Source organism: Antedon bifida, chromosome 3 (assembly GCF_963402885.1).
Source record: "Antedon bifida chromosome 3, ecAntBifi1.1, whole genome shotgun sequence".
NCBI lineage: Eukaryota > Metazoa > Echinodermata > Crinoidea > Comatulida > Antedonidae > Antedon > Antedon bifida.
Window position 1 is genome coordinate 1,233,756 of NC_136228.1, and position 24,688 is coordinate 1,258,443.

Genomic DNA, 24,688 nt, shown 5'->3' on the forward strand with positions numbered 1-24,688 from the left:
TATTTTGTTAACGTAATTCAGCATTGCAGCTAGGCGCTGTGGCTTAGCGGTTAAAGCGCCTGTCTAGTAAACAGGAGATCCCCGGTTCAAATCCGGGCAGTGCCTTAATTTTTATCGTATACATTTTAATATACAAAATGGTTTTTCAGTTATCATTTTGTTAACGTAATTCAGCATTGCAGCAAGGCGCTGTGGCTTAGCGGTTAAAGCACCTGTCTTGTAAACAGGAGATCCCCGGTTCAAATCCGGGCAGTGCCTTAATTTTTATCGTATACATTTTAATATACAAAATGGTTTTCAGTTATTAATTTGTTAATGTAATTCAGCATTAAAGCAAGGCGCTGTGGCTTAGCGGTTAAAGCGCCTGTCTAGTAAACAGGAGATCCCCGGTTCAAATCCGGGCAGTTCCTTAATTATTATCGTATACATTTTAATATACAAAATGGTTTTCAGTTATTATTTGTCAATGTAATTCAGCATTAAAGCAAGGCGCTGTGGCTTAGCGGTTAAAGCGCCTGTCTAGTAAACAGGAGATCCCCGGTTCAAATCCGTGCAGTGCCTTATTTTTTATCCTATACATTTTAATATACAAAATGGTTTTCAGTTTGTATTTTTTTAACGTAATTCATCAATGCAGCAAGGCGCTGTGGCTTAGCGGTTAAAGCGCCTGTCTTGTAAACAGGAGATCCCCGGTTCAAATCCGGGCAGTGCCTTAATTTTTATCGTATACATTTTAATATACAAAATGGTTTTCAGTTATTAATTTGTTAATGTAATTCAGCATTAAAGCAAGGCGCTGTGGCTTAGCGGTTAAAGCGCCTGTCTTGTAAACAGGAGATCCCCGGTTCAAATCCGGGCTGTGCCTTAATTTTTATCGTATACATTTTAATATACAAAATGGTTTTCAGTTATTAATTTGTTAATGTAATTCAGCATTAAAGCAAGGCGCTGTGGCTTAGCGGTTAAAGCGCCTGTCTAGTAAACAGGAGATCCCCGGTTCAAATCCGGGCAGTGCCTTAATTATTATCGTATACATTTTAATATACAAAATGGTTTTCAGTTATTATTTGTTTAACGTAATTCAGCATTGCAGCAAGGCGCTGTGGCTTAGCGGTTAAAGCGCCTGTCTAGTAAACAGGAGATCCCCGGTTCAAATCCGGGCAGTGCCTTAATTTTTATCGTATACATTTTAATATACAAATGGTTTTCAGTTATCGTTTTTTTAACGTAATTCAGCATTGCAGCAAGGCGCTGTGGCTTAGCGGTTAAAGCGCCTGTCTTGTAAACAGGAGATCCCCGGTTCAAATCCGGGCAGTGCCTTAATTTTTATCGTATACATTTTAATATACAAAATGGTTTTCAGTTTGTATTTTTTTAACGTAATTCAGCAATGCAGCAAGGCGCTGTGGCTTAGCGGTTAAAGCGCCTGTCTTGTAAACAGGAGATCCCCGGTTCAAATCCGGGCAGTGCCTTAATTTTTATCGTATACATTTTAATATACAAAATGGTTTTCAGTTATTAATTTGTCAATGTAATTCAGCATTAAAGCAAGGCGCTGTGGCTTAGCGGTTAAAGCGCCTGTCTAGTAAACAGGAGATCCCCGGTTCAAATCCGGGCAGTGCCTTAATTTTTATCGTATACATTTTAATATACAAATGGTTTTCAGTTATCGTTTTTTTAACGTAATTCAGCATTGCAGCAAGGCGCTGTGGCTTAGCGGTTAAAGCGCCTGTCTTGTAAACAGGAGATCCCCGGTTCAAATCCGGGCAGTGCCTTAATTTTTATCCTATACATTTTAATATACAAAATGGTTTTCAGTTTGTATTTTTTTAACGTAATTCATCAATGCAGCAAGGCGCTGTGGCTTAGCGGTTAAAGCGCCTGTCTTGTAAACAGGAGATCCCCGGTTCAAATCCGGGCAGTGCCTTAATTTTTATCGTATACATTTTAATATACAAAATGGTTTTCAGTTATTAATTTGTTAATGTAATTCAGCATTAAAGCAAGGCGCTGTGGCTTAGCGGTTAAAGCGCCTGTCTTGTAAACAGGAGATCCCCGGTTCAAATCCGGGCAGTGCCTTAATTTTTATCGTATACATTTTAATATACAAAATGGTTTTCAGTTATTAATTTGTTAATGTAATTCAGCATTAAAGCAAGGCGATGTGGCTTAGCGGTTAAAGCGCCTGTCTAGTAAACAGGAGATCCCCGGTTCAAATCCGGGCAGTGCCTTAATTATTATCGTATACATTTTAATATACAAAATGGTTTTCAGTTATTATTTGTTTAACGTAATTCAGCATTGCAGCAAGGCGCTGTGGCTTAGCGGTTAAAGCGCCTGTCTAGTAAACAATCAAATCCGGGCAGTGCCTTAATTTTTATCGTATACATTTTAATATACAAATGGTTTTCAGTTATCATTTTTTTAACGTAATTCAGCATTGCAGCAAGGCGCTATTGCTTAGCGGTTAAAGCGCCTGTCTTGTAAACAGGAGATCCCCGGTTCAAATCCGGGCAGTGCCTTATTTTTTATCGTATACATTTTAATATACAAAATGGTTTTTTTGTCTAGTAAACAATCAAATCCGGGCAGTGCCTTAATTTTTATCGTATACATTTTAATATACAAATGGTTTTCAGTTATCATTTTTTTAACGTAATTCAGCATTGCAGCAAGGCGCTATTGCTTAGCGGTTAAAGCGCCTGTCTTGTAAACAGGAGATCCCCGGTTCAAATCCGGGCAGTGCCTTATTTTTTATCGTATACATTTTAATATACAAAATGGTTTTCAGTAATCATTTTGTTAACGTAATTCAACATTGCAGCAAAGCGCTGTGGCTTAGCGGTTAAAGCGCCTGTCTAGTAAACAGGAGATCCCCGGTTCAAATCCGGGCAGTGCCTTATTTGTTATCGTATACATTTTAATATACAAAAATGGTTTTAAGTTTGTATTTTTTTTAACGTAATTCAGCATTGCAGCAAGGCGCTGTGGCTTAGCGGTTAAAGCGCCTGTCTTGTAAACAGGAGATCCCCGGTTCAAATCCGGGCAGTGCCTTAATTTTTATCGTATACATTTTAATATACAAAATGGTTTTCAGTTATTAATTTGTTAACGTAATTCAGCATTGCAGCTAGGCGCTGTGGCTTAGCGGTTAAAGCGCCTGTCTAGTAAACAGGAGATCCCCGGTTCAAATCCGGGCAGTGCCTTAATTATTATCGTATACATTTTAATATACAAAATGGTTTTTCAGTTATTATTTGTTTAACGTAATTCAGCATTGCAGCAAGGCGCTGTGGCTTAGCGGTTAAAGCGCCTGTCTAGTAAACAGGAGATCCCCGGTTCAAATCCGGGCAGTGCCTTAATTTTTATCGTATACATTTTAATATACAAAATGGTTTTCAGTTATTAATTTGTTAATGTAATTCAGCATTAAAGCAAGGCGCTGTGGCTTAGCGGTTAAAGCGCCTGTCTAGTAAACAGGAGATCCCCGGTTCAAATCCGGGCAGTGCCTTAATTATTATCGTATACATTTTAATATACAAAATGGTTTTCAGTTATTATTTGTTTAACGTAATTCAGCATTGCAGCAAGGCGCTGTGGCTTAGCGGTTAAAGCGCCTGTCTAGTAAACAGGAGATCCCCGGTTCAAATCCGGGCAGTGCCTTAATTTTTATCGTATACATTTTAATATACAAATGGTTTTCAGTTATCATTTTTTTAACGTAATTCAGCATTGCAGCAAGGCGCTATTGCTTAGCGGTTAAAGCGCCTGTCTTGTAAACAGGAGATCCCCGGTTCAAATCCGGGCAGTGCCTTATTTTTTATCGTATACATTTTAATATACAAAATGGTTTTCAGTAATCATTTTGTTAACGTAATTCAGCATTGCAGCAAAGCGCTGTGGCTTAGCGGTTAAAGCGCCTGTCTAGTAAACAGGAGATCCCCGGTTCAAATCCGGGCAGTGCCTTATTTTTTATCGTATACATTTTAATATACAAAAATGGTTTTAAGTTTGTATTTTTTTTAACGTAATTCAGCATTGCAGCAAGGCGCTGTGGCTTAGCGGTTAAAGCGCCTGTCTTGTAAACAGGAGATCCCCGGTTCAAATCCGGGCAGTGCCTTAATTTTTAACGTATACATTTTAATATACAAAATGGTTTTCAGTTATTATTTTGTTAACGTAATTCAGCATTGCAGCTAGGCGCTGTGGCTTAGCGGTTAAAGCGCCTGTCTAGTAAACAGGAGATCCCCGGTTCAAATCCGGGCAGTTCCTTAATTTTTATCGTATACATTTTAATATACAAAATATTTTTCAGTTAGTATTTTTTTATACGTAATTCAGCATTGCAGCAAGGTGCTGTGGCTTAGCGGTTAAAGCGCCTGTCTTGTAAACATATACGTCTATTTTGATAATTACAAATAATTCCTGTGATAACGGAAGTTTGGGGAAAATGTGAGTGTCATTGGTGCACTTAAGACATACGACAATTAAAGCTCATGTACCATCCTATGGATTATGCCATTTACTGACCTTGTAGACTACAGCAATAATATTAATCCACTGCTGTCGTATATGTCTTTTGAGTCGGAAGTGAGCTAAACTGAGAGTTGGTAGTTAGTTTCTTCCATAACAGGCACACTATGGTAATGTGACGCTCTACCAACGACGGTGTATATCCACTGCAAATTACGCGATCGGCAGAAAAGACGTACGAATTTAGTATAGGCTACACACAACAACAAGCCTTTGTACATGGTAGATGGTCTGATCCATTCAACTCTATATCGGCAATTCGTATAATTACATGAATCTGACTTTCACACGCGTATAAAGTGCATTGGCTATTCGTAATTGCATTAGAATATAGGTATATTGAGTGTTTTTTCGGCAGTTTTGCGCCCATCTAAAACCGCGAGGATGGCGAAATTACAATTGAACGATGGGAATATTAGCTTTATGTTTAGTGAAAATGGTGGAAGTTATGAATCAAATGTTGCAGACAACAACTGGTTTGCATCTCCTTTGTCGGATGCCGTCGCATTATTTTCCCGCCTTATTGTAAAAGACGAAAACGTCCCATTGGGTAAGTTGTTCAGCTTTCTTTTTGATAACAACATTTAATTACACTACAATAGATATTATATATAGATATGAATATGCCTAAGATAATTAATCAATTAAATACAATATTCTCGACCTCCAGATATAAAGTCGTCTGAACACTATTTTATACATTTTGCATCCTTTCATTTTGTATATTGTACCAGGGAAGAGTACCGTAAAATTACATGGAAAACTCACAAACCTGGCATCAATTTGTAATTTCATTCTTCCCTGATTGTACATTAATCATAAAAATAATTGTACTTTTTTTTTTTAACAAAAGCTGAATTAGCCCAGAGAAACTACGGTTGAACTGCGTTGAATTAGATACAATTCCCACATGAATTAATAAGCGTATAAAAGAACAGCTTTTGTTCTTATTTTCATGGCAAAAGTGCCAGCATTGTAGTACATCCCAACTGCTGTATGCCCACTGGATTTTCCTTCCCGTTTCTTAGACAGGAAAATCGAATCGCTTAATGCAATCAATCCCTCGGGAATCACACTACAATTATTCCATGCGAGTTTTAGCTCAGAGGAAGAAAAAAGAACAATTGGATATATTTCTTACTCCCTCGTTAAAGATTTAGAAAATTATAAATTTTAAAGTTTCTTGTGATTTTATTTTAAAGGAATTACATTTTTTAAATTTTCATTCAATTTATTTTTCTCATAAAAATGAAAGCAGGGAACAAGACAAACAGTATTCAGAAAGAGAGAAAACAAACAATGGAACTAAACCGTAGTATCGAGTGGAAACAATGACACTATAATAAATTACATTTAAAGCATCTAGATCTTTGATGCATAATATAAATGTTGTGTCATTGTTATTTAATAGTATTAGTCTCTTTGATTTTGTTAGATTTGATACCATTTGAACTTCAGAGAGAGTCATCAGACAGAATTGTTGAAAAGGTAACAGTTAACAACTAATATATACTTGATATATCTTCTCTATGCAAATTGCATAATTTATTAAGTTGAGATTATATGTCGTTATTGTAGCATTTTTTAATATAGGCCTACCTATCAATATGAAGATTTCTACTTTTATTGAAAGTAACCTTTTACTAAAATAAAAACATTTTAAAATGATGGTGAAATATATAGGATTGGCTTTTTATAAGTGAAAAATGTCAGTGGTTTTTATGGATAAAATGTTACAAATATAAAATAACAAATATGGATATTACTTGTAAGCAGAAAAATTTCATATTTCGTTACATTCGTAAAGAACCACTTATAAAAATTATTACATCTAATTTGAGAAATACATTTTAATCCTAAATCTAGAATAATTCTTAAATTAACTGCCTCTTTAATATATGTATTTCTTTATTTTGATTTCTTTATTATCACGAACAGTAGTAGGCCTAAATCAGTTTTTATTTTGAATATGAAAAAAAGTTCAAGGAGTCATATCCGCATATATTGGCTTTCAGGTGTACTCTCAAAGCGGTTATACGCTCTTTATGTAAAGCTTTTAGTTAATCCATGATTTCTAAAAATTAATCTTACCTTTGTTGGTTTAAATTGAAATGTTTACTACCGAACTAATGGAAATGTATAAGTTCGTTAACTAAACAATGAAGATAAAAAAAACTAAAAAATAAAATATAAAAAATGAAATATATTTATACACAAAAAGTTAATATATGCAAATCTTCTACAAGTTTGGTTCCCACGCAACGCACGGACGTAAAGCGCAACTCAGGTAATTTCACCAAAGAATTGTTAACTCCCTGAGTTGACCAATCACAATCGATTGATTATCCAAACTGTCATTGGTCATGAACTGGCTTGCGTAGCGCTTACGTCCTTGCATTCTAGTGGGAAGAAAGCTTTAGAACATAGTTGATTCAAATGAGAGAAAAGTGAATCTCACTCTTGCGAACAATGACAATACATATAAGTGCGTTAACAATGATGACAATTAACAATAAAGAAATCACACAATGTAACAAATATGGTATGCAAAAATTATAAATAGTTATACAGTAATTTGTACTTTATATTAATTGAATGGTGTATTGTTTTATTCGGCAGCCTACGCGTATAAGGTCTTGTCCTCGTGTTGACATTGTCATTCCAAGGTCCATAGGCATAACACGTTGTTGACGTGATCATAAGTTAGACCATTGTAAGACAAGAAATAAGGAACTAATATAAGAAGCATTGATTTCAAATATTGTTTGTATCGTTTCCTTTTAAAATAACATTTATTACTTTTATTGGATTACTCATGGATATAAAGGTGAACTTTTTTTTGTGAGAAAGCAGCAAGCCAATTGATATAACTAAATAGGTATAATGGCCTATGTATTAATTTCTTTTTGAAGAGATCATGTTCACATTTACAAAGATAAGTGAAAGAAAATGAATAAAAAAATATATATATAATAATAAAAGAAAATAAATAAATAAACAAATATATAAAATTAAAAGAAAACTAGAATTTAATTCGTCACTTTGACGAATTATAGGTGATCATTTATATAAATTTATTGACATTAATATTTGTTAAACATGCACGTATGTTACCATACGATCGGAAAATGTTGATGTATGCCATCCTACGCTTATAGTGCTTAGTTGTGCCTATTATATGTCATATCACATTATGTACAGTATACTGTATATCTATATACAGTGTAGCATTGGTGAAATTACGAACACACATCATGTTCTAAGTTTTTGGCCTAAAAAATTAATATATAAAGTTAACAATAAAAGAATAAGTGTTGGTTGTAGGTATTCTAATTATATATATATTATCAATAAGCCTACTTATTGTTTTGAATTGCTATATTCAGGAGGATAATGCTAACATTTAATTTTATCTACATCTGTTGTCTTTGACTTTTAACAAAACACTTTGACCAATGGTGCTCACTGACCACAAAAACGTGTTGGTCAAGTGTTCATTAAAATGGAAGTGTCCAAAACAAACTGTAAAGTGTTCACTTTTTCGTTACAAATGTAAATGCATAAGAAAATTAAATTGTTCGTTGTATTAAATTTAGGGGCTATTGTTGGGAGGCAACTACCTTTAAGTTCACACGCATATGTATTGTCATCTTTATTTAAGTGAATGAAAGAATATCTAAAACATTCAGTTATTAATAGCTTATTAGGCTACTATAACTAATCTAGGCCTACTACTAGAACCAGGCTAGACGAAATATGGTGACTTCCTCTAATCATAAATCCTGCATAAAGATGAATAACATATTTTAAACTCATTAATTATGTTAATGTCCTTCTTCTTATAGGTCGTCGCCTTTGAGCAGCCCATAATAATCTTTTCCAGCTTTAGTATCATACTAGCTGTTGTCATCCCGACGGTAGCGTTTATTTACTGCTGCTGTCGTCTATTTGGGAAATGTGGAGGAAGCAGGAGCGAGCAGCATGTAGCAACGTTAAGCGACAAGAATGCTATCATGATTGGTTTCAGTCTGTTTATCTTCACGTTAATGACATTGTAAGCGTCGTGATTTCAATTATTATTTCATTTCAAAACATATAAATAATAATTAAGATAACAGAAAATAAAGTGATTTTAAAAAACCCCATGGGTTTGGGAGGAAACGTCACGACGCGTACGTACGAAAAAATTTGCCACAAAACCCTGGGATGGGGATTTTCTGACATTGTATATGGTATACTCTATCAGAAAATAAAATGTTTCCTTGACTTTTTTCACGCAAAATGTGTACTGCAACCAGGCTATAGGGCCTAATATATTCTATTTCATAAATATTGTGAAAAAATCTATACAAACTTTTTTTGTTTTGTTAACAAAAATAAAGACATATACTGCGGTCATATTTTAATTGTTCTAAACAAACCTATCAGATTATGTAGGTTAAGTGGTTGAATTAACAAGAGACACTTATGTTAAAATTATAGAGCATCGGCATTAATGATGGTAATATCAAGCCATCGTTTAGGAGCTTGTTGGGACAACATTGACCAATCAGCGAAGAATACACATCATGACGTCACTCTATTTACAGACAACTTATTTTTGGTAAGGCGACGTATGTAATATTGGTAATTAGCCTACTGTACTAATACTGTATAAAGAAATTAAACACACTATTTTATAAAGGCCTGAACAACACTTTAACCGAAGAGTAATCAAATTTAGTACATCATTACGATGATGACATAAAATAAAAGTACTGTAAAACAATTGGATCATAGTAGTATTACGGTGTTTCATTCATTGCATGGAATCATCAATAGGCCCATATTTATACCATACCGTTAAATCATTATCAATCATGGTACTTATTTCTCCATGGGTTGACGAAGAATGTTTAAAATTAAAACGTGAAATGAAATATAATTTATTTATTGTTACGAAAATATAAACATTATTATCGTCACAAAACAACTGTAATTGCAAGCATCATAATCACTGTCGTCATAATGATTATGAAACATTATCAACACCATTATATTATGTGTTCCTTTAATTATTTCGTTTGTTCTATTTTAGGCAACTAAAGAGTTAGGTTTTGAAAATCGTCAGACTGTGTTTGAATTGACGAAAAACTCCCTCGACGGTAAGCATAATCTTGACTACTTTTATTTTTGTCTGTTAGTATACAGTAGAATTCTATACTTGTACTATATATTGTTCCCTAGAAATAATTTTAAAAGTTTTTTTGTTGAATATGTCATTGTAATGTCACATAGTAGTTTGACCAAAAATTGGATAGAAAAGACAATTATGTACCAGAAAAACGGTAATTTAAGGCAAAAAATAGTCAAATTGACTGGGTTTGTAGTTGCATTGAACCGTTTAGTATTTTGTCTTTTTATAAGTGAAAGCATTTTTCTATGGAAGTGATTAACTTGATTAAAACTGCGAAATGGCCTATTCGAAGTCTTTTTAAAATTAATCTTCATTGTTCATGTTTTTAGGAACAATGTATCTTTACTGTGAAAAGCACATTTTTTACGTGAAATAATTCATTTTAATCGCTGGAGTGTAAACGGCTGATCTTCAGCGCTGACTATATTTTCATATATTTTTTCCTCATTAAAATCTAAATAAAAACGGGACCCTGTTTCATTATTGTATGCATTATTTGTAATCGTTGAAATTAATATTTTCACAAAATAATTATGATTTGTCTTTGCTTTATCGTGGCTATCTTTCTGAGTTGCTTGGACCCCACGATTAAATATAATATTAGTAAGGAAAGAAAAATAATATTTATTGGGGAATTTGTTTTTTAGGATTGTATTATAAGTTAAACATTTTCTTTCTATTTTAGAATTAGTCCAATTGCTTAATTATACAGATGTCAATAGCTTGGCGCTGTGGCTTAGCGGTTAAAGCGCCTGTCTAGTAAACAGGAGATCCCCGGTTCAAATCCGGGCAGTGCCTCTTTTTTTTTAACGCAGCTATTTCTTATAATTGCTTTAAAAAGAATTCTTTAAATTCTTTAAATTCTAAATTGCTTTACTGTAAGTATATTCTAGTAAACAGGAGATCCCCGGTTCAAATCCGGTCAGTGCCTAACCATTTTTATAATATGACAGTGCCAATCTTTATATCTTCATACATTTTATGTACAAACAAGACCATTCTTCCAAAGTGCGAACTGAGTATTGTTCTAATGTCCAACAGACCGGAACATTTCTTTCTTTTCAAGTCTCGCTTTTGTTGATTTAAGTACGACAGTCATTGCTGTTATATCTAACCGTAATCTTTAATTTTGACAAATATCAGCACACAAATGTCGACCTAACCATAAACCTTTACCTAACCATGTTTGAAATGATAATTTCAGACTAATATAAAAAATCTATAAATCTATATCTAAACCGTAAAAGGCGAACCAAACCGTAAAACGCGAGTCACTCGCGTATATTTTGATGACTGACATTCTCGGGTACGTTACGTTTGCCACGTAAATGGTTTTTGTGTTGGAATTGTTGTGTTCTTGATTACAGTATTCGTTACTATTATTTTAGTGTATTTTTCTGTTAAGTTATAAAACTTAAACAATCAATGACAATACTTTTTAATAAGTTGCATAATCATGATATAAAATAAATGGGGAAATATATTTCCACTTAGTTTCACCTCATTGGTGCATCCTAAATAGGTACTTAATTTGTTATTGCTAGCATTTTAGAAAATAAATAAAGCATTGTTACTTTGCTGACAGATTATGACGTATACATATGCGCGTCAATCAATGCTGACGTGTACTGGAACTGATCGATATCCAAACATATGGCTTCGATTGATAATACAAAACACCTGTTACGTCACAGCCATCTATTAATATGTTTAAATTGTTTTAGCACTTCTTTACTATGATTATACTCATGTTTCTTGACTAATATTATTTAAACAGTAACTATTTGAATCACTACAAAACTGTTATGCTTGCTACAAAACTTTACCTTTCCGCTTGAATTAACAATAGTGACTTATATTTAAGCTTTTGTATATCTGTTGTATAGGGGTTTACAATGCATATTATTTTTGGTCTTATCAGGTGGCGCTGTGGCTTAGCGGTTAAAGCGCCTGTCTAGTAAACAGGAGATCCCCGGTTCAAATCCGGGCAGTGCCTTTCATTTTAGTTATCATCTTATACGATTTTTTTTATATGCAAAGCGGTGTTCCACATTTTATGAAATATTGTTTTTTGTTTGTTTTTTAATCTACTGCTTAATAAATTGTTTTTGTAAATGTCATATTGTATTCCGTTTCAATTGCCGATTGTTGAGGTATTATTGAAATTAATTTGTTTGAATTGGTTGGTTGAATTCTCTTCACTTATTTATATCTTTTGTGAGATTTACTCATCTATTATTTCCATTTCAATATATCATAATCTTCATTATAATTACATCATAATTAATATTAATGAAGATTACAATTAAATTAATTATATTAATGTTACATTTCATTTCATAAAAAGTTGTCCCTAAAACCGAAATTGCTGTTTTTGTTTCTTTTGATTTGTTTTTTTTTCTAATATATCTCCTCTTATCTTTGATTTAAGAGATTCTTCAAAATAATGAGAAACTAAAAATAAATATGTAAATCAATACAATGCCGTCTATGGTTAAAACACTTGAAGAGAAATGACAATTCTCATTTGTTTATTTATTATGCTTATTAATATTATTATTGTATCGTATTTTATTCTGATATTTGATTATTTCAATTATTTTTTTATTAGATATTGGAAGTCAAGTGACGCAACCTGTGTCAGCTGACTTAGATTTCGAAGTGAACGTTGTTAAAGAGTTAAACACAAGTATGTACAGTTGTATTGTGGAAAATGACATTTCTTAATGGATATATCAGAAAATGTCTTTAAAAACAGTTTCCGGCCGCCGTATATCCAATTGAGTTCAAAAGTTTAAACGTTATGAAACTGAAAATGTTTCTATTACAATACGTTGCCTTGTCTTAGTGTTATTGTGAACGAGAAAACTAGTTTAAAGAGGTACACCCACCCCTTTTGTCACAGGCAATGTATTGTATTAATTAATCCTAACAAAATATAGGAAATAATGTGTACCGGTCATGAAATTTAGTCTATAAGAGGTCGACTATATTGTTTGAATTGAGGTCATAGCTCTTTCTTAGTTCAGTAAATCGAAAATAGTGAAGCTATGTATTAAAGCCTATGCCTAATATTTTGTAATTATTGAATTGCTATTTTGTAACAGTGGCAAATTATTATAAGGATACAGACATTCTTATAGCATAGTATCCATCTATCACTTACAGTTAAGAATACATGCGACTAATCATGTGTTTGAATAGCCCCTACATTTTAAGCAGTAAACCAATAGCGACAGTAAATAGCATGCAGTATCGTATCTGCTGACTTTTGGATGGATGCGATCAGGTGTGGGTTCCAAACTTTTGTATCCCCACCTCTTCATTATAATTATTATTAATTATTATGTTTTAAATTTGACAGCAATATTCCAGGCTTTGACCGGTGTTGACATGTTGGTTGTGAGGATAGGCACGGATATACAGGACGTTGTACGAGTTGTCAACAACTTGCGCACCGAACTAGGAACCTTAACGCTCGATTTACAACGGTTAAAGAGAGAGTGCGTGTATGAGGTGATACACATTGAAGAAAACGTCGAAGTGTGCATGCATATACCAGATGGCAGAGAACTGTCAGTGCCAATAGATACTGAAACGGGTGTAAGTAGTATAGGCCTATTTTATTCATACTATTTGTACTTTACTTTTAGTTTAATTTAACAATGCAGTAAATACGTTCACACTGAGGCCAGACTGTTCTCCGATGGTCGGATAAAAAATCTTTGCGAAATGGGTGTAATATTTAGTATGATTCGTTCACACTAATTAATTCCGGATTCCGTGTATAGGCCTAAGACGTACGCAACCGCTCTAAATGTATGCTAAGTGTGAAGGTAGCTTTAATTATGCATTTTCCAACCTAATTGTTTTTTTAAATAGTTACCGTAGACCTATATGTTTATTATATACAGCACCCTATGATATATACACATTATAAATTATTATATTGATATAGGTACCGGATGTAACTGTTTTCGGGATTTTGGTTGGAATGCTGGTCCCCGACGAAACGTTAGATTTGGTCACACGGCTTACAAACGCGGTAAGTTAACCACTCAGTCAAATTTGAAACTTATCATAGTCAATCGGACAAAAAGCTATAAGTGTATGTCATGTAAATATTTGTTTAAAAATAGTTGAATTGTAGTCCTAATTTGTACTACTTTTTATATCTATTAAAGGAAGCGCGAATGTTGTCCGAGATGGAAGTTATCGTCAATAATAAAACAAAAGAGGAGAGAAAAGGTAATAGGCATATATGTACTTTATAATTCGTCACTGCTATGTGTTACTGTCCATTAAACATCGTCAATTAAGTTTTAAATACAAACAAATGGATTTTTTTCGCATGACGAATGTAAAGAAATGAATTGTACAAATATATTTATTTAACTACCGTGCATTTATTTTTATATTTAGCGATGATGTTAGAGATTGACAATTGGAATGAGATAATAAATAAAACGGAATCGGAGCTATCCCATGTGATTATAAATGTAAGTTATTGTATTTATTTGTATCTAATGAGAAACAGTGTTTCATCACAGATGAGAAGTTATATATTACTGTCTCATCTCTAAATTGTTGTGTTTATTGTCAGTGACGTCACGGAAGTGACAAAATCGACGCACACGTACCGCGTACAAAAGTCGAGGCGTTCATCATGAAGGTGCGAGACCAACTTGATAGTAGTGTTATTGGTGATGAACAAAAGAAACACATTGTGACATGGCGTTCATTGAATTTACGGGTTTTGTACGCGCGTGGGTATTTTGAACACCAAATATTCTGTTATCATTTTCCATAAATGTTATATAAGTGTTTTTTTTATTTCAGGCGCGTAGTAAACTTAATACGTTCACGGAGGCATATGTGAACAAAGTAGATGATGCGTCTCCGCAGGCGGAGATGTATAACAAACTAAGGTAAGCTATCAACATATCACAATTACCATTCTGAATTACATATCATCATTATTTACTATCCTCATATGTTTTAATATCTGTGTAATAATATATAGTAATACTGCAATAGCAAAACAATAATTTTCTATTTATTATTTTTACACGCTACTATTAATAATGCAATCATTTTATAGATTGTCAGATTGCAAGTAATATACAAATCTTACCATTTCTTTATTAAATTCGGTTTTTAGAGTGGTTGTTACAGTAATTATTTTCATATGCGTCGTCACCTTGGTGGTTTTAGGATGTAGCGGAGTATGTCTTGGCGCAAAGGGTTACAATTCAACGTCAATACCGAGCATGCGCAGTAAGTCGTCGGATAGAGGTAGCAAATTCATAGTTGCGTAAGTATCTAAATAGAGATGATTATACAATGCTTGGAAATTAAAATATGCTTTTCTTCACCACGTTATACGCTAATCCTAATTATTGCCAAATTCTTTGACATATCAACGAATAATTTTCAAATAATATTCTAATTTTACAAAAACAGGATTTTGAAATTAAACTGAAGCAGATCTCTTTGTAGGTTTTAAGTAGTAAGAGGGCGAGACTAGTTAGGCCTACACATTTACAAATGAAAATGATTACAATTGTAATAATAATGCTTACAATGTTAATATATATATATATACTTACAATGTTAATATATATATATATACTTACAATGTTAATATATATATATATACTTACAATGTTAATATATATATATATACTTACACTGTTAATATATATATATATACTTACAATGTTAATATATATATATATACTTACAATGTTAATATATATATATATATATACTCCACTTTTCAGGACTGGTGTCTGTACAGTATTCTTTTCTGTTCTTTTCTTCATTTCTTTATCTTTGCTGTTTTTTGTTTCGGCAAGTGTAAGCAATATTTGTGAGCCGTTTTCTGATTCAACTATATTCGATAAGGTTAGTTCGATGAGGTTTTCTTAATAGATTAGTATACCAACAGACCAGTGCTATTGATTTTCATGAATAATCGATATATTGGTGACGTTACAAACCTCGAGTTATCTGTATCTTCGTAAGTAGCGTACCCTCTCTAAATTTTACATTATTTCGCTCTATTTATACTGTTATTAAAGAACAGATAGAGTATACGACAAAACTGACCTTCTAACATAAATGATGTCTAGGACAAAAGTCTATAGAATTATTGTTTCTAATTTGTTTATACACTATAATAATAGCTATAATAACTATTCAGTTATGGTTTGGAATTACTTGGCATCCTGTTCGGATTATTGTCAATGACCACAGAAGCCAATACTAGAATCCACTTGAGTTACTGTTACTTAAAAAAGAAACCAAACCACTACCATTAATCCAGTCTTCCCAAACATTATCCATATCAATTATTAGTTATCCGCTTGGTATACCAAGCGGATAACTCCTTGTAATTGTATGAGATCAATATTTTTTTTCTGTATTATTCTTCTTTCCTTCCTTCCTTTTTGTGAGTCGTGTTCCTCTAAAATGTGTAAACATAACATTTCATAACTTTGACAACATATGGGCATTTACGTGAAGTTGTGCACCTCCTATTTTTGAATGACGTCATAGTTGCGCAACGTGACTTATGCGCAATTTTATGAATTTCAATGATTGATCATAGATTAAAAACCAAAAGTCATTTAGTATTGACACTTTGACAAAATTTAAGTCATATCAGGGGCAAACTTTCTACGGATTAAAAATGGCATGTTTGACAAGAAGTTACGCGCGCACGCGCATTTAAAATTTCAAAATGCGCAAAATTAATTTCTAATCAACTTTTTACGCGTTTCTTGTCATTTTGAGCATGTCAAAAATTCCCACGGGCGCGCAATTTTTTATGCGCGCGGTGCGCACATAGCGTTAAAAACATATTTTTTTCTCTTGAATTATATTTTTCAAGCCTTTCCCAGTGATTTTGAAAACAATTTAGACCTTTTCCAGTTTAAATAACGCCATACGAACACGTTGAATTAGACAATTCGTGCGCGTTTTTTATGAAAAAGCTTAAAAAATCGTCAAAATTATGTCTTTTTTTAAACAGTCATAGTTTCTAAAGTAAACCGTTAACCGTTTATTTTTATTACAAAATCTAGAAGTTGATGAGTTGTAGATATCGGATCATGCATCAATAAGGCTAAAAAAACATTGTGACGTCATCGTATGGCCACACGAATGTAAAATATAGGATTTTTGTCTCTTTCGTTATTGCTCATCACATTCAATGGAGCGCATCGCGCTTATCTGTATTCCTTTTTCTCCTACATTTATATATTGTGTAGGTCAATCAACTTTCTTTAGCATGAGATAAAAATATTTTAATTTTTATGACGTCATCATGCCTAAAAATTTTAATTACGTGGGTCATTAATTTCATCTTTACAGTAAATTTTAATCTGTAATAGCTCGTAAGAATAAAATGTGATAATCACGATTAAAACGTTTTCTGGAAGCTATTGGATTGTAGATACGAATTCATGTAAACATTTTGCCAATCGGATGTTGTGATGTCATCATATGGCCAGTTGAATAAAAAAAGTCGTATTTTCATATTTTGCGTAATAGTTCATCACATTTAAAAGGGTGCGCATCTATATTTTACGTATTCAAATTTCTTCTACACGTTAATATGTTGTTCCTGAGATAATTTCCTTCTGAAATTGCTATCTAAGTGTTTCATTTTGATACCGTCGCCATGTTAAAAATTGGAATAAATGGCGGGTCCCGTAATTTCACCTATTCTACACTGTATGTAATTATACAGCTTATACTGTTTGCATGTATATACTATATGACACAAAATTCAGCACTAACAGCATGTCATATTCTTCAGTTCTTGTCATAATGCCATAATCTTTATCTGTGTGCAATATTCCAACGTATGACGTGCACGTGGCGTTTGTCGTGGTGCGGATAACTAACTCGTCAAAGTGACGAGTTTCATGTCTAGTTATATTATTGATTGTAAACGACATCTTGTCCTTAGTGCACATGGTAAATGCATAAAATGTTATTATTATGCAATACCTTTTGTTTGTCAATTATTTGTTATTTGCTTGTTCATTGTTACGCCCACAAAAGACTCCTTTGTTTTCTATGTACCCTTTCTCTATAGTGTATGTATTCGTCTTTTACCAATATTCTATCAGTACCTGATGATGACCTATGGTCGAAAGTACTAGTGCAATAAATATTTTATTTTGAGGCAGAAACAAGAACTTTGTCTGTTGCATAAAATGTATAATGATAAACGACATATCTTGTCCTTTCTGAACGTATTAAATGCATAAAATGTATATTGATAGTGTTCATTTACACGAAAACTTTTCCTTCAACTGACAATAACAAACTGGAAAAAAGTTGGTCTTAAATGTCTTATTCTTGCGTGTTCATATTGCTTTTTTTCTCATACTCAATGGATCTAATTGTAAGCGCATAATAATTGCAACCGCAAAAGCTTTAGTTTGCACTCTAAACCGCACCAATCACGACGTCGCATGTGATTGGTCAACTCACTTGCGTGACGCGTACGACGTCGCATGCTCAGAAAATGTAATCATTGATATCAAGGAGGGAGATTTCTTACTTCCAATAAATCTTATCAGAGAGGTGGTAGCGAGAGTCCGGTAGGCCAAGTGGTGTATTGTGTACACATGAAACTACGTATGAACGCACACATCTTGTAGTTCTTCTTGTTCTGAATAATAATAATAATAGATCAATTTGTTGAGATACGATAACTCGTAACTTTATATAAGCAGACTGGCTTAGGCCGTTATTGATAAGACATTGATTGAATCAGGAACGCAAAATCATCAAGAAATTCGTCTATACTTTTAATAATCTATTGCTGATCCATCTTTTGTGTCTTTATCTTTCTCAGGTATTCGATAATCCCGAGTATTGGAAAAATGGAATAACACCAATGAAAGAGATACTGCAGTTTAACAATGCGTCAACGGCTAAATCTATTATTCAGTTAGTAAAACATAATCGAATATAAATATGTATAGAAACAACATTCCAGCATCGTGTCCAATAATAATATAACTTTCTGGTTCATAAATTTTAAAACGTGTTTACTCAAAATTCTGTTTACACAGAGCATGTGATTTGAATCAAGATATTTTTACAGCAATGAATTTGAAAATTACCCATGATCTTTATCCGGATATAAATACATTGAAGGTATGTCTTATCATTGGAGAAATAAGTAGGTACCATTTTAGGTAATATAATTATTGATACAAAAGTTACCAGTTTTCTTAATATTTTTTGAAGAAGGAGAAAAAAATATGTAGGTTTACACTTTTACATGAATATAATTTATAAATGTTATTAAGATATCGTGATTCAAGAAATATGTTAAACAATATTTAATTTCAATTTTACTCGATTCTGCAGCTGTCACTATATAGATTCTAACTTACTATTGCAAGTCATCTAGTTAGGTGTTCAAAATAATTGAAAGAAAAAAAATATTGGAGTTGATGGAATGCAAAATGTATTATTTTACTTGTGTATGTAGTATTTTAAAGAGACGAGAATAATTGAGAACGCTGTTCAAAGAGCAGTTGATGAGATCGTAAGGACAGATGCAAACGTGTTTCTTCCTGATGAATTGCCAGAGGGACGTCCATCGGTCTTAGGACTCATGTCTTTTGTCCAGGAGGTTTGTGGTCTTTTAAGTTTCAGCTTTTAGATGTATCAATTAGTGGAATCAATAAGAAATATTCAACAAGGCCCATACCTACATGTTTATCGAATTTTTATTTTTACCATTGCAATACTTTCAATTTCAATCCACTTCATTATTATTAGGAAGACTTTTTAACATTTAAAAAAAATTGTTGATGCGTTTTTAATTAAGTTTTTAACCGTTATCTCTAGTTGGAAACAAATTTCATATTATGTTTAAACATTTGTAACTAAAATTCTTTATTTAGGTGGCAACAGAGTTGCATTCGTTACCGCTGAAGGACTACATTAGTGCATTGAAAATAGATGCAGATATACTAGATGCCGCTGGAAATACAGTAAGTATTGTGTGTCCCCGCCCTTCCCTTCCTCTCACTCACACATCAACACCACCACCACATTGATACACAATAGCCCCTTTGTATGAGGTCACAGAAGTTATTGATATTGATTATTGAACGCACAAGTTACAGTACTTTATTCATTCATTCAAGACGTTTTGCCTGACTTTTTGATATTGTGTATTCCCTTATTATGTATCATACGCTACATCATATTAAGAGCTCGACTGAAGGCTGTAAGGAGTATTCTAAACTATCTGCACAACAACCAATTACATTTATTGGAAATGTCACGATAGCTTCGAAATAAAATATTGTTCAAAACCTTTCTAATAAACGTAAAATTAATAATTATTATCATTTCATTAAACACACTTCTTTTACAGAATTTAGCCAGAGAATTAAGGTCTACGGCAACCAGATTGGATGATTTAGACCGCCATCACGTACAACCCGTTCTCCTCATGACGGTAAGCAAAACCAAAACTTGAGTAAGGTCTAAATTCTTTATATAAGATTATTATACAATTTAAATAATTTTTCTAATTTTTTTAAACATTTTATTTTCTAGAGAGTAAAAGAAAAAACATTTTTAAAATGTTTTTTCTTAAAATATGTTAATAAACCGAGTACAACAACTTTTTACATAGCATAGATTATTATAATATAATACCCTGTAGAAATAATCCAACATCCAACATATAACGAATGACATCATCAGTATGTCATTCATCTTACGAATTCTATTTATTTAAAACGTTTCTGAAAAAAATACCATAAATAGTAATATAATATACAATAGGCTCTTAAATATACTTTACTACATTCAGTATGTAAGTAAGTTTTAATATTGCAGACAAAAGTCATTTATCTCTCAATATATATTTTTTCATTCGTTCTTTTTGTGTAATATTTTAGGAAGGATTAATACAAGAGATTGAACAACTAGAAGTGAATGTCGATATTATTGGGGTAAGAATGACAATTATAACACGATATATATAGTCGTCCAATCTTCTATGCATGTATGGTAGAGATGATACTTTCTCAAGGCTTTTTACTCGGACTTTTATCAGAGAGAAAGGTGTAACCTTCTATCATAACGACCCGTACGTATACCCAACTAATAACAATAAGGATTGTCACATTATGTTGGTAACCGTCTTATCTTTTTAAGGACTCAACAGTAACGCTGTATGAAAACTTAGATGTCCTCCTAAAATACATAGTAAACGATGCAACTCCGACGTTCAGAAAGGTAAGTTTGATGTTGCCGTACTATACATTTATTAGGATCATTTTTGTAAGTTCCGTACTTTTTCTTATATAAGAATATACAATAGCTATTTAGGATTTATTCCTGTATATTTTACTTAATATTGATGTTTTCATTGTTAGTCTTTAAGGGCGTGCACCAGCCGAGTGACGTCATATGCACATGAATATACAAGCTTTACAAGAAACAAGGTAGGTTTGTTCGTATCTTATAGTTCCTTTTAAAGCCCCTCCATGCAATAAAGAACCCCATTCTGCAAACCCTTTAATCCTGGGGCTTTTCCCCATATTCAAAATCGTGAATCACAACTGGTGTATGGCTACAGAATCAGTTAAACTCATGATTTCTTTTAGATGGAAAATGACGTCGGTTACTGTAAATCAATCAGCGTCGCGTACGATTCAAGCATATCAGCTCCTTGTGAATATTGCCATGGTGCATTGGTAAGTTACCTGCCTTTATTAATTGGAAACTATGAACCTGTTCAGGCTTAGCTATTTACTATGCCTATGAGGACTAACTTACTTTCGGGTAGATATATCTGAGCCTGATCGGGCCCTGGACTTCCACTTCTTCCATGTCAGAGTGGAATGAATTTCACTATTTAATCGATTTAATAAGTATATCTAAATTGTTTACACCAGAGTAGCTTTTATTTTTTTTTAATGTTAAAGATTTCGAGGGTGTAGCCAATGAGGACATCATTTTAGACTTTTCAAACCCACATTTTACAAAGGACTGAACTGTTAGGAGATGCACTTTTTTACAACGAGTGATTACATATTAGAATAGTCATCATTTCTAAAACCAACAACACATTTAAAAACCGATTGGATTCGTTGTAGACATTATATATAAACTAACTATTGCAGTTAGACTTAGCACAACCTCCGAGCTTATTTTATTTCTTTCCTTTTATTCCAGAATGTATTTATGCTGTCAATAGCTGCCTTAAGTTTTCTGTCAGTTGCCATCATTACATTAAGTTTTTCACTCGAGAAATACCTGAAAAGATCACCTAGCTCATCGGCGGTGCCCTCTGATAATGACAATGAAGATATAGTGTACGTAACTATGGTTACTGTAGACAATGATGAATTATGATTATTTTAAAACATAACTAAAAACAAATTAAAACTATTAATTGTGAACTGATTTTTAGAAGGAGGTAGATGTGATAGTATCCTTTTATCTTAAATTATAAAATAAGACAAAAAAAATGTGTTCCCAACAATCATGTCTGGTTAATGTTTCGCAACACATCTCAAACCCCTCTCTCTGCTGGCCCTGAATTCATCAGGAACGTTGCTGGCGTGTGTGTCGTATCGCTGCCCCATCCCCTCTTTCTATCCATTATGAGGAGTAATAGCACAATAAATGCTAAACAGACAATTTTGTTTTTCAATTATCTTATAATCTGGATGCATTTAATGCAATGGTAAGAAAATGCAATCTGTTATGGTGTCTTATTATATATTGTTGTATATATGGATTGAAAAGTAGGCCATGGTGTGTGATATCTCATCATGTGTTTTGTTTGAAATGTGCATTGTTAAGCTCTGTCTATACTATCAAACTAGTTTGAATAAAAAAAGTGTGATGTACCCAAATATGGTAGTAAAATTCCCAAATATGGTAGTGATATTACATCATCATGTCCATATATGGGCACATCACATTTTTTTTGTCACATAAAGTTTGATAGTGTAGACAGAGCTTTAGACATGTCTACTTGTTCTTTGTATCATACAATTCTCAACTTTCATCCTCATGCCATCTCCACAACAAATAACCATCATAAAATCGTTATCGCTATTGATCTTTATTATCATTTTATCGTTATTAATATCATTATCATTCTCATTATCATGAACATCGTCGTTAATATCATAATCGTTATCATCATCATCATTATCTTATCGCATCAATGATGATGAACGATGCTATCATCATTGTCATAATCACCATAAGCATGTCATCATGATTATTATCCTCACCTTTGTCGTGATTGTTGTTACCGTCGTCAAACTGCACTAAAAAAATACACCACATGCTCACATTGTTACAGCTCATCAATAAGTAAGTTATTTTTATTTTGTTTACAGCTTGAAAAGCCATCACCAGAGTAGGGATACGACAAAGCGTAATACCTACTTGTCGAACGATGCGTGGTCTTGGACAAACTCTGTTATCGGTTCTCAGGAGGATATCGCAGATACTGAACCAACTTACACCAATTTCAACCCGAATGACTTCCAAGGAACTTGGGACTCGGGAGTGGTGTCAACCTGCTCAACTACAAACAACACATCACCTATATATTCAATCTAAGTAATGTAGGCCTGTCAGTGTCAGTGGACAGGTTTTGTCCTTTGAATTTCGAATTTGGTGTTTAATAAACGTTATTAATTGACTTACAATAATCCGTCTTCGATTATGACGTGCTATAGCTAGGCCTCTACATATACGCACAAATCGCACCAATTAAATCATGAGTGAACGTGTTGCTTCCGCGCTGACTCCACCTCATTCAAAAATGACTACTCACAACGAATCACTACTAGAAGACATTTGACCAATCAGATTACTGCATTGGTTCAAGGCAATCAGTGACGTTTACCGCAAATTTGACATTAACGATCATCAAACGATTTAGGCCAAAAACTTGAATAAAAGTAGTATTTTGAAGGCATATAGGCTAATAATACACATCTTGGAATAGCATTGTTAAAGGTATGTAGATATGAATAGTAGATTTAGTTAAATAAACTAGTTTAAAAGTGAATTTAAACTAGGCCCAAGTTGTCCTCTTTTTTCGACGCAGGTAGCCTGTAGGCTACTCAACTCGACCCTCTGACAGAGGCATGATCTTACAACAAACGTTTCTGTACTTAGCCTAGGCCAAGTCGCGTTCCGTCGTACACATGTGGAATAAATACTATGTTAGAACTATAACAGAACTTGCATTTAAGTATTTTAGGACTACTCTTTCTCTGTACAACAACTATTTCATCAAATCTTAGGTTTCTATAGGCCGAGTCATTAGTGCATATATATACAAAAAAGCTTGATGCTTTGAATACTGTGTATACATAGGCCTACTACCATAAATTTTCACCATGTTTTGAATTTATGTGCTGGACATATTACTATAAATCCTTGTCTACATTATAAAACTTTATGTGACAAAAAAAAATGATGTACCCATATATGGACATATTTGGGTATATCACTGCCATATTTGGGCACCTCAAACTTTTTTTGTCAAACTAGTTTGATAGTGTAGACAGAGCTTTAGAGAAATTGGTGTTTATATGTTTGTAAAGGGAAATTTTAATATTTTCCCATTTGATTTATGTTATTAATGTAACAACAGAAATTCTAAACAGTACACAAATAAAGCACAAGAATTGATCATTGTTAGAGTGCATTTCATTTTTATCAACCTGAGTTTTGAATTTAATAATTACTTAACTATTATTTTATCAAACTTGTAGTTTAATAAACAATACAAATATTACTCTTTGTTTTGTCATTTGTTGTCTGCAGAAACAAAACCAAAATTATTATTATTTATTTATTGTTTTATTGTACACCTTTAAATTTCCTGAACGAGCAAGCTAAAATACATAATTCAGTAAAATATAATACATAATTAAATACATGTTAGAA

General features: G+C 33.0%; 1 protein-coding gene and 26 non-coding genes across 28 annotated transcripts; all 27 read left to right on the forward strand.

Annotated features, from left to right (window-relative positions):
- The first annotated feature begins 32 nt into the window (after positions 1 to 32).
- Positions 33 to 105, forward strand: Trnat-agu (transfer RNA threonine (anticodon AGU)). The gene has a single exon. It is a non-coding gene; the product is annotated as a tRNA-Thr (tRNA).
- Positions 106 to 185: 80 nt separating this feature from the next.
- Trnat-ugu (transfer RNA threonine (anticodon UGU)) lies at positions 186 to 258 on the forward strand. Its single transcript has one exon. It is a non-coding gene; the product is annotated as a tRNA-Thr (tRNA).
- A 79-nt stretch (positions 259 to 337) lies between these two features.
- Positions 338 to 410, forward strand: Trnat-agu (transfer RNA threonine (anticodon AGU)). Its single transcript has one exon. It is a non-coding gene; the product is annotated as a tRNA-Thr (tRNA).
- A 78-nt stretch (positions 411 to 488) lies between these two features.
- On the forward strand, positions 489 to 561 carry Trnat-agu (transfer RNA threonine (anticodon AGU)). The gene has a single exon. It is a non-coding gene; the product is annotated as a tRNA-Thr (tRNA).
- A 79-nt stretch (positions 562 to 640) lies between these two features.
- On the forward strand, positions 641 to 713 carry Trnat-ugu (transfer RNA threonine (anticodon UGU)). Its single transcript has one exon. It is a non-coding gene; the product is annotated as a tRNA-Thr (tRNA).
- Positions 714 to 792: 79 nt separating this feature from the next.
- On the forward strand, positions 793 to 865 carry Trnat-ugu (transfer RNA threonine (anticodon UGU)). Its single transcript has one exon. It is a non-coding gene; the product is annotated as a tRNA-Thr (tRNA).
- Positions 866 to 944: 79 nt separating this feature from the next.
- Trnat-agu (transfer RNA threonine (anticodon AGU)) lies at positions 945 to 1,017 on the forward strand. Its single transcript has one exon. It is a non-coding gene; the product is annotated as a tRNA-Thr (tRNA).
- A 79-nt stretch (positions 1,018 to 1,096) lies between these two features.
- On the forward strand, positions 1,097 to 1,169 carry Trnat-agu (transfer RNA threonine (anticodon AGU)). The gene has a single exon. It is a non-coding gene; the product is annotated as a tRNA-Thr (tRNA).
- A 78-nt stretch (positions 1,170 to 1,247) lies between these two features.
- Trnat-ugu (transfer RNA threonine (anticodon UGU)) lies at positions 1,248 to 1,320 on the forward strand. Its single transcript has one exon. It is a non-coding gene; the product is annotated as a tRNA-Thr (tRNA).
- A 79-nt stretch (positions 1,321 to 1,399) lies between these two features.
- Positions 1,400 to 1,472, forward strand: Trnat-ugu (transfer RNA threonine (anticodon UGU)). Its single transcript has one exon. It is a non-coding gene; the product is annotated as a tRNA-Thr (tRNA).
- Positions 1,473 to 1,551: 79 nt separating this feature from the next.
- Positions 1,552 to 1,624, forward strand: Trnat-agu (transfer RNA threonine (anticodon AGU)). Its single transcript has one exon. It is a non-coding gene; the product is annotated as a tRNA-Thr (tRNA).
- Positions 1,625 to 1,702: 78 nt separating this feature from the next.
- Trnat-ugu (transfer RNA threonine (anticodon UGU)) lies at positions 1,703 to 1,775 on the forward strand. The gene has a single exon. It is a non-coding gene; the product is annotated as a tRNA-Thr (tRNA).
- A 79-nt stretch (positions 1,776 to 1,854) lies between these two features.
- Trnat-ugu (transfer RNA threonine (anticodon UGU)) lies at positions 1,855 to 1,927 on the forward strand. Its single transcript has one exon. It is a non-coding gene; the product is annotated as a tRNA-Thr (tRNA).
- A 79-nt stretch (positions 1,928 to 2,006) lies between these two features.
- Trnat-ugu (transfer RNA threonine (anticodon UGU)) lies at positions 2,007 to 2,079 on the forward strand. Its single transcript has one exon. It is a non-coding gene; the product is annotated as a tRNA-Thr (tRNA).
- A 79-nt stretch (positions 2,080 to 2,158) lies between these two features.
- On the forward strand, positions 2,159 to 2,231 carry Trnat-agu (transfer RNA threonine (anticodon AGU)). Its single transcript has one exon. It is a non-coding gene; the product is annotated as a tRNA-Thr (tRNA).
- A 596-nt stretch (positions 2,232 to 2,827) lies between these two features.
- Positions 2,828 to 2,900, forward strand: Trnat-agu (transfer RNA threonine (anticodon AGU)). Its single transcript has one exon. It is a non-coding gene; the product is annotated as a tRNA-Thr (tRNA).
- An 81-nt stretch (positions 2,901 to 2,981) lies between these two features.
- Positions 2,982 to 3,054, forward strand: Trnat-ugu (transfer RNA threonine (anticodon UGU)). The gene has a single exon. It is a non-coding gene; the product is annotated as a tRNA-Thr (tRNA).
- A 79-nt stretch (positions 3,055 to 3,133) lies between these two features.
- On the forward strand, positions 3,134 to 3,206 carry Trnat-agu (transfer RNA threonine (anticodon AGU)). The gene has a single exon. It is a non-coding gene; the product is annotated as a tRNA-Thr (tRNA).
- Positions 3,207 to 3,286: 80 nt separating this feature from the next.
- Trnat-agu (transfer RNA threonine (anticodon AGU)) lies at positions 3,287 to 3,359 on the forward strand. The gene has a single exon. It is a non-coding gene; the product is annotated as a tRNA-Thr (tRNA).
- Positions 3,360 to 3,438: 79 nt separating this feature from the next.
- Positions 3,439 to 3,511, forward strand: Trnat-agu (transfer RNA threonine (anticodon AGU)). Its single transcript has one exon. It is a non-coding gene; the product is annotated as a tRNA-Thr (tRNA).
- Positions 3,512 to 3,590: 79 nt separating this feature from the next.
- On the forward strand, positions 3,591 to 3,663 carry Trnat-agu (transfer RNA threonine (anticodon AGU)). Its single transcript has one exon. It is a non-coding gene; the product is annotated as a tRNA-Thr (tRNA).
- Positions 3,664 to 3,893: 230 nt separating this feature from the next.
- On the forward strand, positions 3,894 to 3,966 carry Trnat-agu (transfer RNA threonine (anticodon AGU)). The gene has a single exon. It is a non-coding gene; the product is annotated as a tRNA-Thr (tRNA).
- An 81-nt stretch (positions 3,967 to 4,047) lies between these two features.
- On the forward strand, positions 4,048 to 4,120 carry Trnat-ugu (transfer RNA threonine (anticodon UGU)). The gene has a single exon. It is a non-coding gene; the product is annotated as a tRNA-Thr (tRNA).
- Positions 4,121 to 4,199: 79 nt separating this feature from the next.
- On the forward strand, positions 4,200 to 4,272 carry Trnat-agu (transfer RNA threonine (anticodon AGU)). The gene has a single exon. It is a non-coding gene; the product is annotated as a tRNA-Thr (tRNA).
- A 509-nt stretch (positions 4,273 to 4,781) lies between these two features.
- LOC144837152 (prominin-1-A-like) lies at positions 4,782 to 24,430 on the forward strand. 2 transcript variants are annotated; one of them, XM_078692165.1, is made up of 24 exons: positions 4,782 to 5,083; positions 5,969 to 6,021; positions 8,379 to 8,587; positions 9,016 to 9,136; positions 9,611 to 9,677; positions 12,321 to 12,398; positions 13,074 to 13,312; positions 13,668 to 13,754; positions 13,894 to 13,957; positions 14,132 to 14,208; positions 14,549 to 14,637; positions 14,871 to 15,023; positions 15,493 to 15,616; positions 18,585 to 18,679; positions 18,805 to 18,889; positions 19,230 to 19,373; positions 19,648 to 19,737; positions 20,127 to 20,210; positions 20,659 to 20,712; positions 20,918 to 20,998; positions 21,139 to 21,207; positions 21,370 to 21,459; positions 21,941 to 22,080; positions 23,122 to 24,430. In XM_078692165.1, exons 1-24 carry the CDS (start codon positions 4,918 to 4,920, stop codon positions 23,345 to 23,347), a joined length of 2,685 nt encoding a protein of 894 aa, XP_078548291.1. In that variant the 5' UTR covers positions 4,782 to 4,917; the 3' UTR covers positions 23,348 to 24,430. The 2 variants fall into 2 exon arrangements, with proteins under 2 accessions (XP_078548291.1, XP_078548292.1); XM_078692166.1 differs by having other exon boundaries at positions 15,568 to 15,616.
- On the forward strand, positions 10,435 to 10,507 carry Trnat-agu (transfer RNA threonine (anticodon AGU)). The gene has a single exon. It is a non-coding gene; the product is annotated as a tRNA-Thr (tRNA).
- Trnat-agu (transfer RNA threonine (anticodon AGU)) lies at positions 11,633 to 11,705 on the forward strand. The gene has a single exon. It is a non-coding gene; the product is annotated as a tRNA-Thr (tRNA).
- Positions 24,431 to 24,688: the final 258 nt, after the last annotated feature.